The 16,488-nt window shown below is 35.7% G+C and overlaps 1 protein-coding gene across 1 annotated transcript in view; it reads right to left on the reverse strand.

The window, feature by feature from the left end:
* The window catches only part of alg13 (ALG13 UDP-N-acetylglucosaminyltransferase subunit), a 70,732-nt gene that overhangs the window by 24,601 nt on the left and 29,643 nt on the right, over window positions 1-16,488 (reverse strand). Inside the window, exons 9-12 of the mRNA XM_052022324.1 lie at window positions 14,967-15,039; window positions 11,888-11,969; window positions 10,760-10,919; window positions 6,688-6,766 (exon numbers count right to left, since the gene is read on the reverse strand). Of these exons, the coding sequence (XP_051878284.1) occupies window positions 6,688-6,766; window positions 10,760-10,919; window positions 11,888-11,969; window positions 14,967-15,039 (394 nt within the window). The remainder of the gene's footprint in view (window positions 1-6,687; window positions 6,767-10,759; window positions 10,920-11,887; window positions 11,970-14,966; window positions 15,040-16,488) is intronic.

The following is a 16,488-nucleotide window of genomic DNA, read 5'->3' on the forward strand; positions in this document are numbered from 1 at the left end:
ATTTAGCTCTAATAAGCTGTACCCAGTTTACAAAGTTATCCATAAAGCAGTTGGGAAATGGATATTTCAGAATATGGTTGGATCAAATTCCTTTTGGAGAAAAAAGTGACTGCAAGTGGCAGAAATATCACAATGAAGTTGGATTTTAGCTTTTGAAGGGCAGCTGTATTCATACTACACAGTGGAAAATAAACCAAAAGTAATCTGTCACAGAAGATAAAATTGATTTATAAAACAGTTTCATTGTAATTGCTTGGAGACAGTATATGGAGCAGATATTTAAAAAACTGCTGCACAGGAGCAAGTGTAAACAATTAGAGGGTAAGAACAGCAATGATAAAATATCCAATAAACATTATGCAAGCTACAAGGTATTTAATGAATGGGTCCTGTAATATGCAATGCTAAAGGTTAGAATCAGAAAACCTGGAAAAGCAACAGAGGATCATTGACCTGGAAGGACGCAGCAGGAGGAAAAATTTAAGGATCATCAATTTTCCAGAAAATACCGAGACTGGTAACCCTATGGAATCCTTCTCTAATCTTTTGGTCGATGTTTTTGGTTCCGAAATGTTCCCTCGTCAGCCCATTTTGGATAGGGCTCACAGAGCATTAAGATCTAAACCTGCTCCGGATCAAAAACCTTGGCCAGTAATACTGAGATTCCATTTTGTCAGCGTCAAGGAGCTCCTGATTCGTACTGCTCGTAGACGTGGAATGATTCAATTTAAACAACGGAAGTTTCAAATAGTTGAAGATTACACCCCAGAAGTTATGAAAGAAAGGCTGACCTACAAACCAATTATGGCTCGTCTTTATTCAAGCAATTATCATCCTGCATTATTTTTCCCAGCAAGGCTGCAAATTACACTACCTGATAAATCTCGTAGATGGTTTAAATCTATTCAAGAAGCCGAGAATTTTCTTTTGAATTAGCTTTTAATTTTAGAAGCTAAGAAATTGTGGAAGAGACAGTGTTTTTCCTTTGATTTACTACCTACTTGTTTTATTACCCAATTAATTTTTAGATTTAAACCTCTTTTCTTTTAATATTTTTAATGTCTTGTTTTAATAACAATTAAGAATTTAACAAAATAACTGATCGTTTGCTTTCTTTTCGAAATAGTTATTAAACAATGTTTTTTTAAACTGTCAGCTGTTAACGCCCTTTGGCTCTGTTTCAATCTTACAACGATGTTGTGAGTTCGTTATCTCTGTTTGTATTATGTTGTTCATTTTAAGACAAAACATGGGTGGTTTATATATTTTTTCAATTTGGACTATTGCCACCAATAGAACAGGGGTTAGTTCAATTAGAGGGTAGCGTACTGGCTGCCTATTGGCCAGTTTTCAGGCTGTCGGGGGAGGGGGTGGGGTTGTTTTTACGTTTTTTCTCTTCTGGGCTAAACTACAAATTTTTCTAAATTGTCGTCACATCCGTTTCCTCTGAATATTTTTTTTTTAAACTTCTTTCTGTTGGTAAGACTTGGTATGTAAAGGGTTAATCTTAATATTTCCATTTTTAAAAATCTGTTAAAATGGATAAGACTATTAATTTTATTTCATGGAATGTTAATGGCTTAAATAAGCCACATAAATGTAAGAAGATTTTTAAAGTTTTTCATAGACTAAATGCTCAGATTATTTTCGTTCAGGAGACTCACATCAGGAAGAAAGATAATCAATGTTTTAAGATTTTGGAGGGGTCAACAGTTCCATTTGAATTCACAAGCAAAGGTGAAAGGAGCTTCTATTTTTATATAGACTCCTCAATTTCGTTTGTTCATCATGAGACAATATCAGACCCAAATGGTATATTTTTATTAATCACTGGTCTGCTTCATAATAAAAAGGTTGTTATGGTTAATGTTTATGCACCCAATATAGATCACCCTGAATTTTTTTTAAAACATCTATTTGCATTTTTTCCTAATTTAAATGAATACACTTTGATTATGGGTGGAGATTTTAACTGTTGTCTAAACCCTTCCATGGATAGATCTATATCAAATCCTGCACTTCCAAACAAATCTGCTGTCTTTATCAATTCCTTTTTAGTTGAATCTGGAATTTTAGATGCTCGGAGATTTCTACATCCATATGATAAAGAATTTTCATTCTTTTCTCATGTTTACCATAACTACTCGAGGATTGATTTTTTTTATTGATGCTAGATTAGCTCCACTTACTATGGACTGTAAGAATGATGCAATTGCCATTTCTGATCATGCACCATTGATTTTATCAATTAAATTACCAGATGTATCCTTCGATGTCAGACAATGGCGACTTAATCCTTCTCTATTTCAAGACTCAGATTTCATCCAATTTATCAAAGAACAGATTTCATTTTTCTTTAACTAATTTTACTGAAGAAATTTCCAGTGGGATAATATGGGATACTTTTAAAGCACATATCTGTGGTCAAATTATTTCATATTCCACTGGCTTGAAAAAAAACTAATAATGAAATACGTATATTGGTTGACAAGATTAAAATCAATAAAAAATATTCTGATACTCTGAATCTGGAGCTTTTTAAAAAGAGAACAGAACTCCAATTACAACATAGTTTATTATTAACATCTTCAACTGAAAATCTACTACTTAAAAACAAAAGTCAATTTTATATACATGGTGACAAATCCGGTAAATTATTGGCCAACCAATTGAAAGCTACTTTAACTAAACGTCAGATTAATAAGATTTGTAAACCAGATGGTACTTGTACGACAGGTCCTGTTCAAATCAACAAATCCTTTCAAGAATTTTATTCTTCTTTATACCAAGCAGAATCCCCTGAGGATCCTACATCAATGTATGAATTTTTAAGAGATCTGAAGATTCCCCAACTATCTTTAAATGAACGTTCTACATTAGATGCTCCCATTTTGGAGGAAGAAATAAAGAAAGTAATATTTTCAATGAACTCGGGTAAAGCACCCGGCCCTGACTGATATACAGCTGAATTTTTAAAATCCTTTTCTGATATTCTTGTTCCCTGGTTAGCCAAAATTTTTAAAGATGCCCTATCAGTGGGTAAACTACCATAATCTTTCTATGAAGCAACTATTTCTTTAATTCTTAAAAAGGATAAAGATCCCACTCATTGTGCGTCTTATAGACCGATTTCTTTATTAAATGTAGATTCAAAAATATTGGCCTTTAGACTGGAAAAGGTTCTCCCACAAATTATCTCTGAAGACCAGACAGGATTTATTCAGAATCGTTATTTACATTTTAATATCAGGAGATTAATGATTATATATACTCCTTCATCCCAAATTCCAGAATATGTTGTTTCACTAGACGCTGAAAAGGCATTTGACACAGTCAAATGGGAATATCTATTCACTACCCTTCAAAAATTTAATTTTAGCCCTAAATTTATATCTGCAATTAAAATTTATTATACATCTATGGCTTCAATACTTACTAATCAAAGATCTCCTTTGTTTAGGCTTTTGAGGTACTAGACAAGGTTGCCCGTTAAGCCCTTTATTATTTGATATTGCTTTAGAACCCTTGGCTATTGCACTTCGGGACTCTTCAAATGTATGTGGCATTACTTGCTGACAGATGATTCATAAGATATCTCTCTACGCCGATGACCTGTTACTTTATATTTCTAATCCGGATACATCTATCCCTGCAGTACTATCACTACTAGATCAGTTTAGTGTTTTTTCTGGCTATAGATTAAATCTTAATAAGAGCGAACTTTTTCCATTGAATATGCAAACCCCAATTTATAGCCAATTACCTTTTAGATTGGTAACTGACTATTTTATGTACTTAGGTGTTAAAATTACCAAGAAACATAAGGACTTATTTAAATCTAATCTATTGCCTTTAATTGACTATGTTAAACAATTATTTACTAAGTGGTCTCCACTGTCTTTATCATTGGTAGGCCGAATTAATGCAATTAAGATGAATATTTTACCAAAATTTTTATATTTATTTCAAGCGATTCCAACTTTTGTCCCGAAATCTTTTTTTGACACTATTGATTCTAAAATTCTTTCATATATTTGGCAGAATAAAAACCCAAGGTTAAGAAAGAAATATTTACAAAAATTAAAAGGATGGTGGTTTGGCCTTGCCTAACTTTAGATTATATTATTGGGCAATTAATATTAGGTATTTAATTTTTTGGATAGAAGATTCTGATGTAATTCAATGCCCCAAATGGGTATGCCTTGAGCACCAAATCAGTTCCTGACTTTTCATTAGTTTCTATTTTAGGTGCTTCTCTCCCTTTTGCACTTACCAAGTTAAGTAAACATATGACTAACCCAATTGTTAAACATATAATACGAATATGGTTTCAATTTTGTAAATTTTTTGGATTGAATAAATTTAGTTTGTCAAGTCCCATTCAGTCTAATTTTTTCTTTTATCCATCCAGAGCTGACTCAGCTTTTTCCATATGGAAAAGGAAGGGAATAGTATGTTTTCAGGATCTATACATTGATAACAGTTTTTCATCTTTTGAACAATTGTCTAATAAATATAATTTGCCTAGATCACACTTTTTTTGATATTTGCAGATTAGAAATTTCTTAAAAACTACTATACCCTCTTTTCCGACACCTTACAAAATTGAAACTACGGAAAAATTTTTAGGTCTTAATCCTTATCAGAAGGGCTTGATAGCGATAATTTATGATTTAATTATGAAAATATGTCTAGAATCATCAGACAAAATTAAGAATGAATGGGAAAGTGAACTCCAGACATCTATACCTAGAGAGACTTGAAGAAAATTCTTCATTTAGTCAATACATCTTCAATGTGTGCCAGACACTCATTGATACAGTTTAAGGTAGTCCACAGGACCCATATGTCCAAAGATAAGTTAGCTCGTTTTTATAACCATATAAATCCTATATGTGATAGATGTAAATCGAATGTGGCTTCTTTGACACGTTTTGGTCCTGTCCTCTTCTGGAAAAATATTGGAAAGACATTTTTAACATTATTTCAAACGTATTGAAGATTGATTTACAACCTCACCCTATCACTGCAATTTTTGGATTACCAAGGATAGAGTCTGGCCATTTATCTCCTTCCGCTAACCGTATGATTGCTTTTGTTACATTAATGGCCAACGATCCATTTTGTTTAACTGGAAGGATCCAATACCCCCTACTACTTTTCAATGGTTTTCTCAAACTATATCATGTTTAAACTTGGGAAAAATTAGGAGTGGTACTGTTGATCCTTTGCTTAAATTTGAAGATATTTGGAGTCCATTTATTCAATATTTTCACATGATGTAGATCCCCTTTCAACTTGGAGGAACGGACTTGACGACATAATATTGCTCCGTTTCTACTGAGAAATTTTAGCCCAGTTTTTTTTTTGTTGTTTGCTTTTCTTTTAAAGTTTTTTTGTTTAGTTTATATTGTTTATAATTTTTTTTATTGATTTGGGTTTTTAAATTTATATAATAAATCTTTTTCTTTCCTTTCTTTTATATTATATCCATTTACTAAGAGATCATTGGATCTACAGATTTTAATATTTTATTCTTTATGATTATATGCTATGATTGTTATCCTGATCTTTGTATTACATGTATAAATATTGATGCTTTATATCAATCTGTATTAATTTGAAAACTAATAAAAAGATTGAAAAAGAAAGATTAGAATGAGAAACTTTGAACAAGATAATACAAAGTATTTCACAAAATCAAAGTTATCTTGACTGTTGAATGGGTTAAATGGAGCAATCCCACTTGAGGATTTATGTCCAGCCCATACAGGAGTATGCTATGCATTTGGTAACTCAAGTAAGCCAGAATGAATTTTGAAATAGAACTGGGAATGAGCTCAGTTAGTTTTCTTATTGTCGCAAATCACCATCTGTCATTATTTGAAATGTATGTTTCTTGGGACATTTCATACAGACACATCTAGTTATGCATCATGCCCAACAGTGACCATCTGAAACACATCAAGGACTGTTTCAAAGTAATCCCTCCAATGTTTTTCTTTAAATTTCCTCTGTTTGGGCATCAAGTTAGCAGAAATGTTGGTGATTACTATACAGGATTCCATATGAATAGCAATGTGTCTGATGGATCATTTCTCTTCAGTCTTTCCATGCTTCCAAACATTGATTTTTCCTGGTTCCAAATAGTTTGGTGAGGATTACATTTCTTCATGTGATGGCCTAACTCCTCAATCATTTTATGATTGAAGAGTTAGGCCTCGTCTTAATGGCAGCTCTTTCCAGTGTCAGGTTGAGGAATATAGCCCCATTCTAGATGTGGGGAGTGGTTCGTGCAGTATCAGAGTTCTGTGGTGCTTTATATGAAAACAGTACCAAAGACATTCTGCCTCTTCAATTGGATCTAAATGGCCCAAAGGCATTAAGGAATCAAGAGTTTTCCATTGCAACAGCCAACTTTTATCCCAGCCACTAAAAATTGAGAGATAATTACCAGCTGGTTTGCTTGTGGGACCTCAGTGCAAGTAAGCTATTGAATCAGCCTACTTAACAGTGATTGCACCCTGTACATCACAAGATATCCTTCACATTCCAGAGCAGGCATGCCAGTGTATATAGCAATTGCCAACAATTATGAACTTGGAGTTGTACTTTATAGCTTTACATCCTCAAAAAAATTTTGATTCAATTAAAGTTCCATGCCAAATTTCAATGAAACATTGATACCTTTTTCTCTTCGGCTGCATGCTTTGCTGTTTTCTCTTCTGGTGAGCTCTCTCGGTCACAATTTTCTTTATCATTTTTTCTGGACAAGAAAAAAGTTCTCTTATTGAAAACAGACCAAAATATTTGTCACCTCAACTATTTATGAAGTAGATTTTTAAAAAAAAAATAAGCCATCCTGGATGAGACCCTCTGATAGTGATTTAATTTGGATGTCCTCCTCAAATAATTCATCTTTAGTTCAAATGCACTAGTCCCAAGTACAATTTATCATTTTTCTTCACTAAATATTCCCATTACTGTTGCAAATGTGTTAAATTTTTTAAAACTAATTTCAATGTAATAAATGAAAATATACAATATCAAATTTAATACAAAAATTCATTCTAAAAACATACTCCATATTGAAAAAACAACTTGTTATTAAAAAATTAAACAGAGCAACATAGTCATATTAGTTTCCAGTCAACAAAACTTTTCTGTAATAACACAAATACACTGTATTGGTGACAAATGTTTATGCTACACTACCACACATTAGTGGGTCAATTAGCTGGACATAGCTCAATTCCTTTGCAATCTAACATTTTAGTTGGTACTTTTGGGAATAATCAGCCAGAGACATAGGTTAGAGAGTGGCATTAGTATAGACAGGTAATTGATGACTGAGAGTGGGATGAAGGGCCTGTTTCCACACTGCACGACTTCAACTGTAGGTAGTGTTTTCCTCCATTAAAGAGTATTTTTCAAGAATCAGGTACTTTGATTTATTCTTAATAATCCAGTCAAAAAGCTTCCAACATAAGTCATTAGCAGTTATGAAATGCCAACTGATATAATTTTCCTATTAATATTTTAATAACCCAATTTACGATCCCGTGCTTCACAAGAGCAGAATGTAACATTCACCTTAACTTGCTCCTTTACTCATGAAGATCCTCACCAGAAATGCATCCCAACTCCATCTCTTTCCTCTCATTCATGAATAGCTCAACAACAAAAAGAAAATCACTCAGCATTAGTTTTAGTTGGACTAACATGTACTGTTTTTAGTGGCCATGCTGCTAACACACTGTGGGATTGAAATGCTACCCAACTTCTTTCGTGAATAACCTCGCACTGATTTTAAGGTTACACTCACTTGTCCAACTCAACACAAGCAGAAATAAAGCATTCCTTCTGGGAACTTGACAATTAGAGCTTTAAATCAAACCATTCTATAATTCAGGGAATATATGGCCAACTAATGATAGCTTCTAATTTAACCCTTCATGCCCAGATAACATTATGCCAAAGCCTATGCAAAGCCATCTACAATTTTGCTGATGACACTGCTGTTGTTGGCAGGATCTCAGATGGCGATGAGGCAGCGTACAGGAGTGAGATAGATCAGCAAGACCAAGGAATTGATTGTGGACTTCAGGAAGGGGAATTTGGGAGAACACACCAGTCCTTATTGAGGGGTTAGCAGTGGAGAGGTTGAGCAGCTTTAAGTTCCTGGGTGGCAACATCTGAAGACCTATCTTGGGCCCAACACATCGATGCAATCATAAAGAAATGCCATCGACTCTACTTCATTAGGAGTTTGAGGAGATTTGGTATGTCACCAAAGACTCTACAGATTTATAGTGGAGAGCAGTCTGACTGGTTGCATCACTGCTTGGTATGGATGCTCCAATGTGCAGGATCAAAAGAAGCTGCAGAGGGTTGTAGACTCAGCCAGCTCCATCATGAGCACAACTCTCCCCACTAACAAGGACATCTTCAAGAGGTGGTGCCTCAAGATGGCAGCATCCATCATTAAGGATCCCCACCATCTGGGATATGCCCTCTTTGCATTGCTACCATCGGGGTGGTGGTACAGGAGCCTGAAGACCCACACAATTTCAGGAACAGCTTCTTCACCTCTGCCATCAGATTTCTGAAGAGTTTATGAACACTACCTCATTATTCCTCTTTTGCACTATTCATTTTTGTAACTTATAATAATTTTAATGTCTGGCACTGTACTGCTGCCACAAAACAAATTTCATGACATGTGACAATGAACCCAATTCTGAAAAACTATCAACTGTACTCCATATATTGTCTAGCCAGGACATGCAAGGCTTTAGAAAACTTAACTTCAAAATGAGCCCCAAACAGAAACAAATATCTCACTGATCAAATTTTTTGTGCACATACAATGTAGTGGTGTGCTATGAAGTGCCAAATCCCCAAAAGACATTAACCAAACAAGTCTACAGTTTTCTTATTTCTCTTTCTCAGCTCATTAAATAAGATACTTTTTCTAATCTGAATGCAATCTCTGAGCAAGTGTGGTTTGATTAAAGCAGCTGACGCACTTACCTCCTTGAAAATCTAACAGGGAAAGATCGAGATCTGCCGAAGATTTGTCAATCTTTATTAGTGATTATTCTTGCTAATATACCATTAAGTTCCAGACTGCAATTCATTTAGATTCCCTAGAATATCAGATATGTTACCTTCTTGCATTATTGTAGACCAATATAGTTTTGGTCATTTTAGCTTGTAATCTTACCCACATTTCTTGGACTATAAAAAGCCATCTTATTTTAAATAGCTTCATCAATTGGTGCATCAATCCTGAAATGCAAGTCTCTTTCCCCATCCTTTTCATGTACGTGATCACCACTATGCTCAATCTCTCTTTTCCCTGAATCTATGTTATTCTTTACATGGTATTTTATGATCTCCCTCACCTCTTCAACGAAGTTCATTTGGTAAAATTCAATACATTTTAGTTCTTATCAGCAAAATTAGTTTCTGACACTCTTCTGTTTGTAGAATTACCCAATAGTTTTGATCCAACAGTCCCTTTAAAATTTATCTTGCACCTTACCAATAACTAGTACCTTAGTAGCTAGAATTTAATCATATGCCTGTTAATATTTCCCATCACTGCTAGGATTAGTGACTATTCTCAAAAAGTGTGAAGAACTGAGATGCTGCACATATTGTTAAAGTGAAATTTAGTTATAGAATCAGAGGGATAGAGCACGAAAACAGGCCCCATGGCCCAGTGAGTCCATGACATTCAACCACCACCTGTTTACCCTATAGGCAACATCCAGTTTTCCAAATTCTCTCACTCTTAATTCTAACCACCAATAGTTACAACTGATTGCTTCCTTAAGGTGCACATCAAGATAATTTGAAACAATTCATTCCAAAAAAAATCAGGTCAAGTCAAAACCAGAGCCTGTTTATGCCTAGAAAAATGTCACAAGAATATTCAAACTCACTTCTTTGCAACAGAAGTATACCAAAAATCCAAAACTACATTTGAAATCTAAAAAAATGAAGATTTAGGAAATACTTAAACAGAATGTGTCAGACAAAAGGTCACTCACTCAAAATGTTAATTATTTCTCTTTACAGATGCTGTTTGACCTGCTGTTTCCAGCATTCTCTATTTCTGATTTCTAGCATATGCAGTTTGTGTTTTTGATTACTTGTAATATTCATATGAGGAAATGAAGAGCAAGACTCTCAGAATGTATTTCCTTCTTCATAGAATGCTTCCTGATCCAGGTATTTCTAACATTGTGCATCTACTTAAAACCCTTCTTGAAACAGCATTTGACCTTTCAATTTTAAAGACTTTTCTAATTACACACAAACCTTCAGAAATGCACCAATTTCAACCAAAGTGAAATTTTAGGTATCTTGAGAATTCAGACAATTCCTTGTGCATTGTCTGAGTTGCAAAGGGCTCTAAAAACAAGAATGCAGACTTTCTTGTTGGCAATCATTCCTATTAGTCAAGACATTACAAAATGATCACTCAAAAGTACCACTCACCACCACTAAATTTTAGGGAGTGCTGCTGGGATACAAAGAAATAACCAATATGAAACTAAGACTGTCAACACTCAAAAGATCTAGATAGTACTGCTGAGCACAAAAGAAACAGTTTTGAGATTTACTGAAAAGTAATAAGTTTTAGGTGTTTACGATTCCATCTTGATAAAGTGAACAGTAAATCAGGGCACCAACTTCCTCCCTCAAAATTTAGACCCCCAAAACTTATGGCATAACTAAACTCACATACCGCACAGTCTTTTCAGAAAGATGGTCAGCATCATCATTGCTTTGAGATGTACTCCCCTTCCTGGTTTTCTTGCCATGACTGCGGAACAGTTCCACTGCTGCTCGTAGTTCTTCTTCATCCACTCCAAAGACATCTCTGTATAGCATTTCATATACAACCGCTGAAATAAAATCCATTTCACATTATATACTTGGTTCTTTTCTCCAAATAGGACAGTCCAGAGGTGACCCCTTTTACCAAAACCAAGGAGTGGGCTGAAATACTGAATTTATTCTGTCCGATCTCTGCTTCTTATTTCTCCACCAAAATCTTTCCAAGTTTTCAAGTTACATCATGACTTTGATAAAGGCTGAGATTATGGTAATTTCATGGGTTCTACATGAACACTATATTCTGCTAATTGTAATGCATAATATTCATCTATTGAAGACCTCTGCTACATATTAAAAAGCAACACATCTGAAAATTACTTTTAACAGACTGAAGCTAGAAAATGCTGTTAAAAAAGTAAAATCAAATTTTGACATGGTTATGGCAGTATTCTTTCAATAATAAAACAAACCACTGCATAAGATAATGAAAACAACCGCTGATTGTGGACTTTAATAAAGCTTTAAACATGAAAGATGCTATAGTACGTGCTCAAGAACGTCACAGCTACCATTGCTGTACAGATTTAGTTGCAGATAAAGAATACTTAAGCTTACAGTGAAAAAACATCAATGGTCATTAGACATCACAAAAATCAAGGAAAATTTAAGAGCCAGATTATACCACTTGTCCATTTTAGACACTATTGCCGAAGGAATGTTGCCTTTTATCACACCACCTGCCAATCATTCAAGTTGTGGTCCAAGAATCAGTTTTGCACCCTTTACCATAAAACATTATGCTACTCTTGGAGAACTGTACATTGACATTAGTAAAATCAGCAGTATAAAATTTAGTGTTAAGATGTCAGACAGACAAATGCCACTAGAATGGTCTAAGTAACTTTTGCTTTAATGCATTACTTCAGGCAGCAAAAAGTCCAAATTAAACTGAATTAGAAATGACATTTATAAAAACATAAATTGTAACAACTAAGCAGTCAACACAAACAAGAATTCTCTAATGCATCAAGCCTACCTTGACACACAGCTGCAAGCCCTTGAAACTGCTTTGTAAAGACACTGTCATAATGGCCATTGTTGGAACAGCAGAGCAAGATCTTTGTTTTAAAAAAGAGAGCATTATTTCACTTATGTTAAAAATTGAAGTGAAGGATTTTGTTAAGCAGACTTTTTGTCTAATGTTTACCTCTTGCCCTCCACCCCACACCTCCAACCACCACCCCTCGCCCACTACAAAATAGACAAAAACACTTGCAATTTTGTGACACTATTCACAACCTCAGGCCATCAAAGTGTCTTACTGCCAATTAAATACTTCTGAAATGTAGTCACTTCAGTAGCTGTGATGGAGAAAATGCAGCAGCCAATTTGTGAGTACAGGAAATCCAGCAGAGAAGATAACTGATAATCTGACATCTTCAGAACTTTGGTGGTGTTGGACTGGCAGATTTTCTGGACTATTAGAAATTACTTCTGTTAGTACCTCAACTCACTTTTATTTCACTTTTTTTAATAAACAGAAAGGTGCTACACAATTAAAGGTGTTATACAGCGTTGGCTCTTGAAAGCTACTTTTCAGAAACAGCATTTTCCAGCTTCAGCAAAAAATGAGCTGGAGGAACTCAGTAGGTCAGGTAGCATCCGTACAGGGAAATGCTCAGTCAACATTTTGGGTTGAGACTCTTCATTCGTCTCCATTTTATAGCTTCAGTTTATTAATTAAAAGTCCTGGTAAACCAGATGTCAACCAGAATTTTTAAACAAGTGGGCATTGGATTATTGATGTTTTACTGTAAAGAGAAATGAACAATCAACTGCCTAAAGAGGTTGTAGTGCTTTTAGCACTCTGGGACCTAATAGTTTTCAGTCCTCTCCACTGCACTCTGGTTATACTGCACATTTCTCCCACACCACTAACCCAATATTCTCAGACCCAGAAAATCAGCTTTTTAAAAACTGTTCCTCTGATTATCAATTATCTTGAACTGTTTTGAGGGAGTTTTTACAACCTTTTCTATTTTTCCAGGGCTGCAATTCCTTGGTTACTGCAGCATGGTCCAACCTTCCTAAAGTCTCACTTCTGCTGCTGCGAGTCTTCCTCCTTTTACTTTTGTTTCTTCACTATCACCCTATTCCCTGGCTGCCGGCGTTTCTGCTCAGCCATTCATTAAAACAGACTTTTGCCCGCAGTTCCCAATGCCCTACATCCTCCAGCCACAAGCTTTCAAGAACCAACTGTGCTTATTCAAGTACAACCTTTTTTTTCCCCTCCCCAAAGCATTTAGGCTGTTGCTAGAACAGTTTCATCTCCACGTTTTAGTCTGTGATCACTTGTGCTCTGGATTCTTTACATCTGACAGAACACACAAGACAACATTGATGTGCTATTGCAGCAAGTCCAGAACTCACATGCAGACTGGCAAATGTACACTCTCAGAAGTACAGATTAACATTCAGGAAAATTTATCCATACATTACTGCAGTTATCATTTTTGGATGGGGACAAATTGAAAGTCATTCAATTATTTGTGAAGTGTCAAGTGCCTTTAGACACCATGACAGTCCATGCAATTTCATGCCTTAAGTTTTTGTGTTCAAACACCAAAAGGAATTCAAAATTATATCCTGGCCAGTAATGTATAAAAACAGCAATGTCAGTGGCTATTAGAAGGCCAAGGTTTCTCACAAGATTCTTAAAAAGGCATCTCAAAGTAAACATATCCTACATCAGTTTAGGCCAATACTAGAGAAACATACGTTTTTAAATCGATATTAGAGCCTTGCAATTGAATATACACATTTAGATATTGGGCAAGGAAATAATACTACACTCAAGCTGTTATCAACCCATCGCCACACACTGAATTGCAGTGATATTCATTGACATTAAATTGAAAGTTTCTTATTTTCATCATGCTGTAAACTATTCAAAGTTTAACCTAAAAGTTGCATTTTAAAGAACTTGTTAAATGACAACAGTACAATCCCAACCCAAAAAGTTTATCTCCACAGATCTGTTGAGTATCTCTAGCATATTCCATTTTTATTTCATGATCCCCCACATCTGTAGTATTTTGCCATCAGATAGGTTTGCTTTTTCTACTAAAGTTTAAATAAATGAACTCTGCATTTTTTGCCAGTCAGATGAGAAGGTCATTGCAAATTGGGAGGAAAAAATCTCCTAGCTTTACTATTTGACATGATCCATAACAGATGTGTAACATGGCAATCATAGATTAAGAAAAACCCCCCCAGTTTGGATAACATATGGGAGGTGGATGAAATTTGTGGAGGTTAGAGTATGGCTGCACACCAAGTGGGGTGGGAAGGGTGAGGAAGTGAAGTTGAGCCTCAAGTGTGCTAGTACTGAATTCTCCTGGTGTCCAGTTAATGTGGGTAGGTGATAACTGAGAATGGTACAGCAAAGCAGAAAGCATTAGACTTTACGTAGAAACTACATTCAAAGTTAAATTAAAATAAGCTGGTGTGTGTAAATTTTACAAAATAGCATGTGAATACAAGGTCTGAAAGAAAGTTTCCCAGTTTGTTTTGATAATTCAAGAAAACAGACAACCTAAGGAGCAATATAACACTTCTATTATTCATGACTTCCAAGTTTACTCAAAGAAACTGGAGTACATTCAATCCATTTTTCCTCAATTAAATAATTGGTGGACTTGAGTCAGAAAGTCTTGTAATGTGAAGACATTACCCAGATAACTAAAAGAATCCCAGTAGCTAGCCATCAGTAATGAGCCAGAACAAAGCTTGAACTGTGCAAGCAAATACATGGGTAGGGTTATTTAAAAAGCTTTAATACACCTTTGCTGGGTTAAATACACATCAGCAATAAATTCCAATAAACTTTTGAGAACTATTCCATTGATTAGTACTACCAACCATGTGACCAACTATCTCTGATCAGTACCCTTTCACAACTTCTGACTAGCAGTTACCTAATTACCCTCTCCAATTCCTATTTTTCCTTCACCAGCTTCCTGGTTTTAATTTGCTGCTGTTTACCTTGATCAGTTCTATAGTGCAAATATCTTATGATTCATCCCAACATAAGAGACAAATAGGGTTTTCCTTGCCTTCTTTTCAAATCCATTATTTGTGCTTTGTGTGGGAGGTTTTCCAGGATACCGGTAAATGAGGAAATCACATCTTGATAGTTGGAGGAAAAAATAAATTGATAAGGATTTTAAAATAATTCAGTTTTTTTTCCATCCAGAAACATTACATCAAGCATTTTGCTATCACAATCTAGTCAATACAATTATAAACTTTTTCTTGCTGAACTACTTAAAACCTCTCCCCTCAACTTTCATTGCCACTCACTGCCTTGAGATCAAATGGGAGAGACCAGGCAGAGTTTTTGACCACATTGAATAGGATGTGTGGAGAAAGTTCTCTCACTTATGTAAGCAAACTAGAATCTGCCCCGAATAAAATAGCACAATAGTGGAACTAACCAGTAGAGTAGTTGAATTAGTATAGAACCATTTAAAGGAGAGGAAGATATGCACAAGAAGGGAAAACGAGACACAAAGAGATACAAGCAGTATTAAATACAGACCAGTTAGACTATAAGACATAGGAGCAGAATTAGGCCATTCAGCCAGACTCTTTTCTGCCATTTGATCATGGCTAATATATTTTTCCCCTTAATTCCATTCTCCTGCCTTAAAGAACATTACAACACAGCCCCTTCGGCCCAATGTTGTGCTGACATTTTATCCTGCTCTAAGACCTATCTAGCCCTTCCCTCCCACATAGAAGAATTGAGGGCTATCATTTATGTGCTTATCTTAGAGTCTCTCAAATGTCCCTAATTTATCTGCCTCCACCACCTCTGCCAGCAGTATGCTCCACACACCTACCACTGTGTAAAAAAAAAAATTGCCTCTGACATCCCCCTCTGTAACTTCCTCTAATCACCTTAAAATTATGTCCCTGTGTTAGCCATTTTCACCCTGGGAAAAAGGGTCTGACTGTCCACCCGATCTATGCCTTTGATCATCTTGTACACCTCTATCAAGTCACCTCTCACCATCCTCCTCTCCAAAGAGAAAAGCCCTAGCTCACTCAACCTATCCTCATAAGACATGCTCTCCAATCCAGGCAGCATCCTGGTAAATCTCCTCTGCACCCTCTCTAAAGCTTCCACATCCTTCCTATAATGAGGCAACCAGAACTGAACACAATACTCCACGTGTGGTCTAACCAGAGTTCTACAGAGCTGTTAACAGCACCTCGCGGCTCTTGAACTCAATACCCCAACTAATGAAGGCCAACACACCATACACCCTCTTAGCAACCCTATTGACCTGCGTGGCAACCTTGAGAGATCTATGGACATGGACCCCAAGATCACCGTTCCTCCACACTGCTAAGAGTCCTGCAATTAACCTTGTATTCTGCCTTCCAAATTCGATCTTCCAAAGTGTTATCACTTCGCACTTTTCGTTGAACTCCATCTGCCACTTCAGCCCAGCTCTGCATCCTATCAATGCCCTGTTGTAACCTACAGCAACCTTCTACACTATCCACACCACCAACCTTCGTGTCATCTGCAAACATATTAACCCACCCTTCCACATCTTCATCCAAGTC

Source organism: Pristis pectinata, chromosome 8 (assembly GCF_009764475.1).
Source record: "Pristis pectinata isolate sPriPec2 chromosome 8, sPriPec2.1.pri, whole genome shotgun sequence".
NCBI lineage: Eukaryota > Metazoa > Chordata > Chondrichthyes > Rhinopristiformes > Pristidae > Pristis > Pristis pectinata.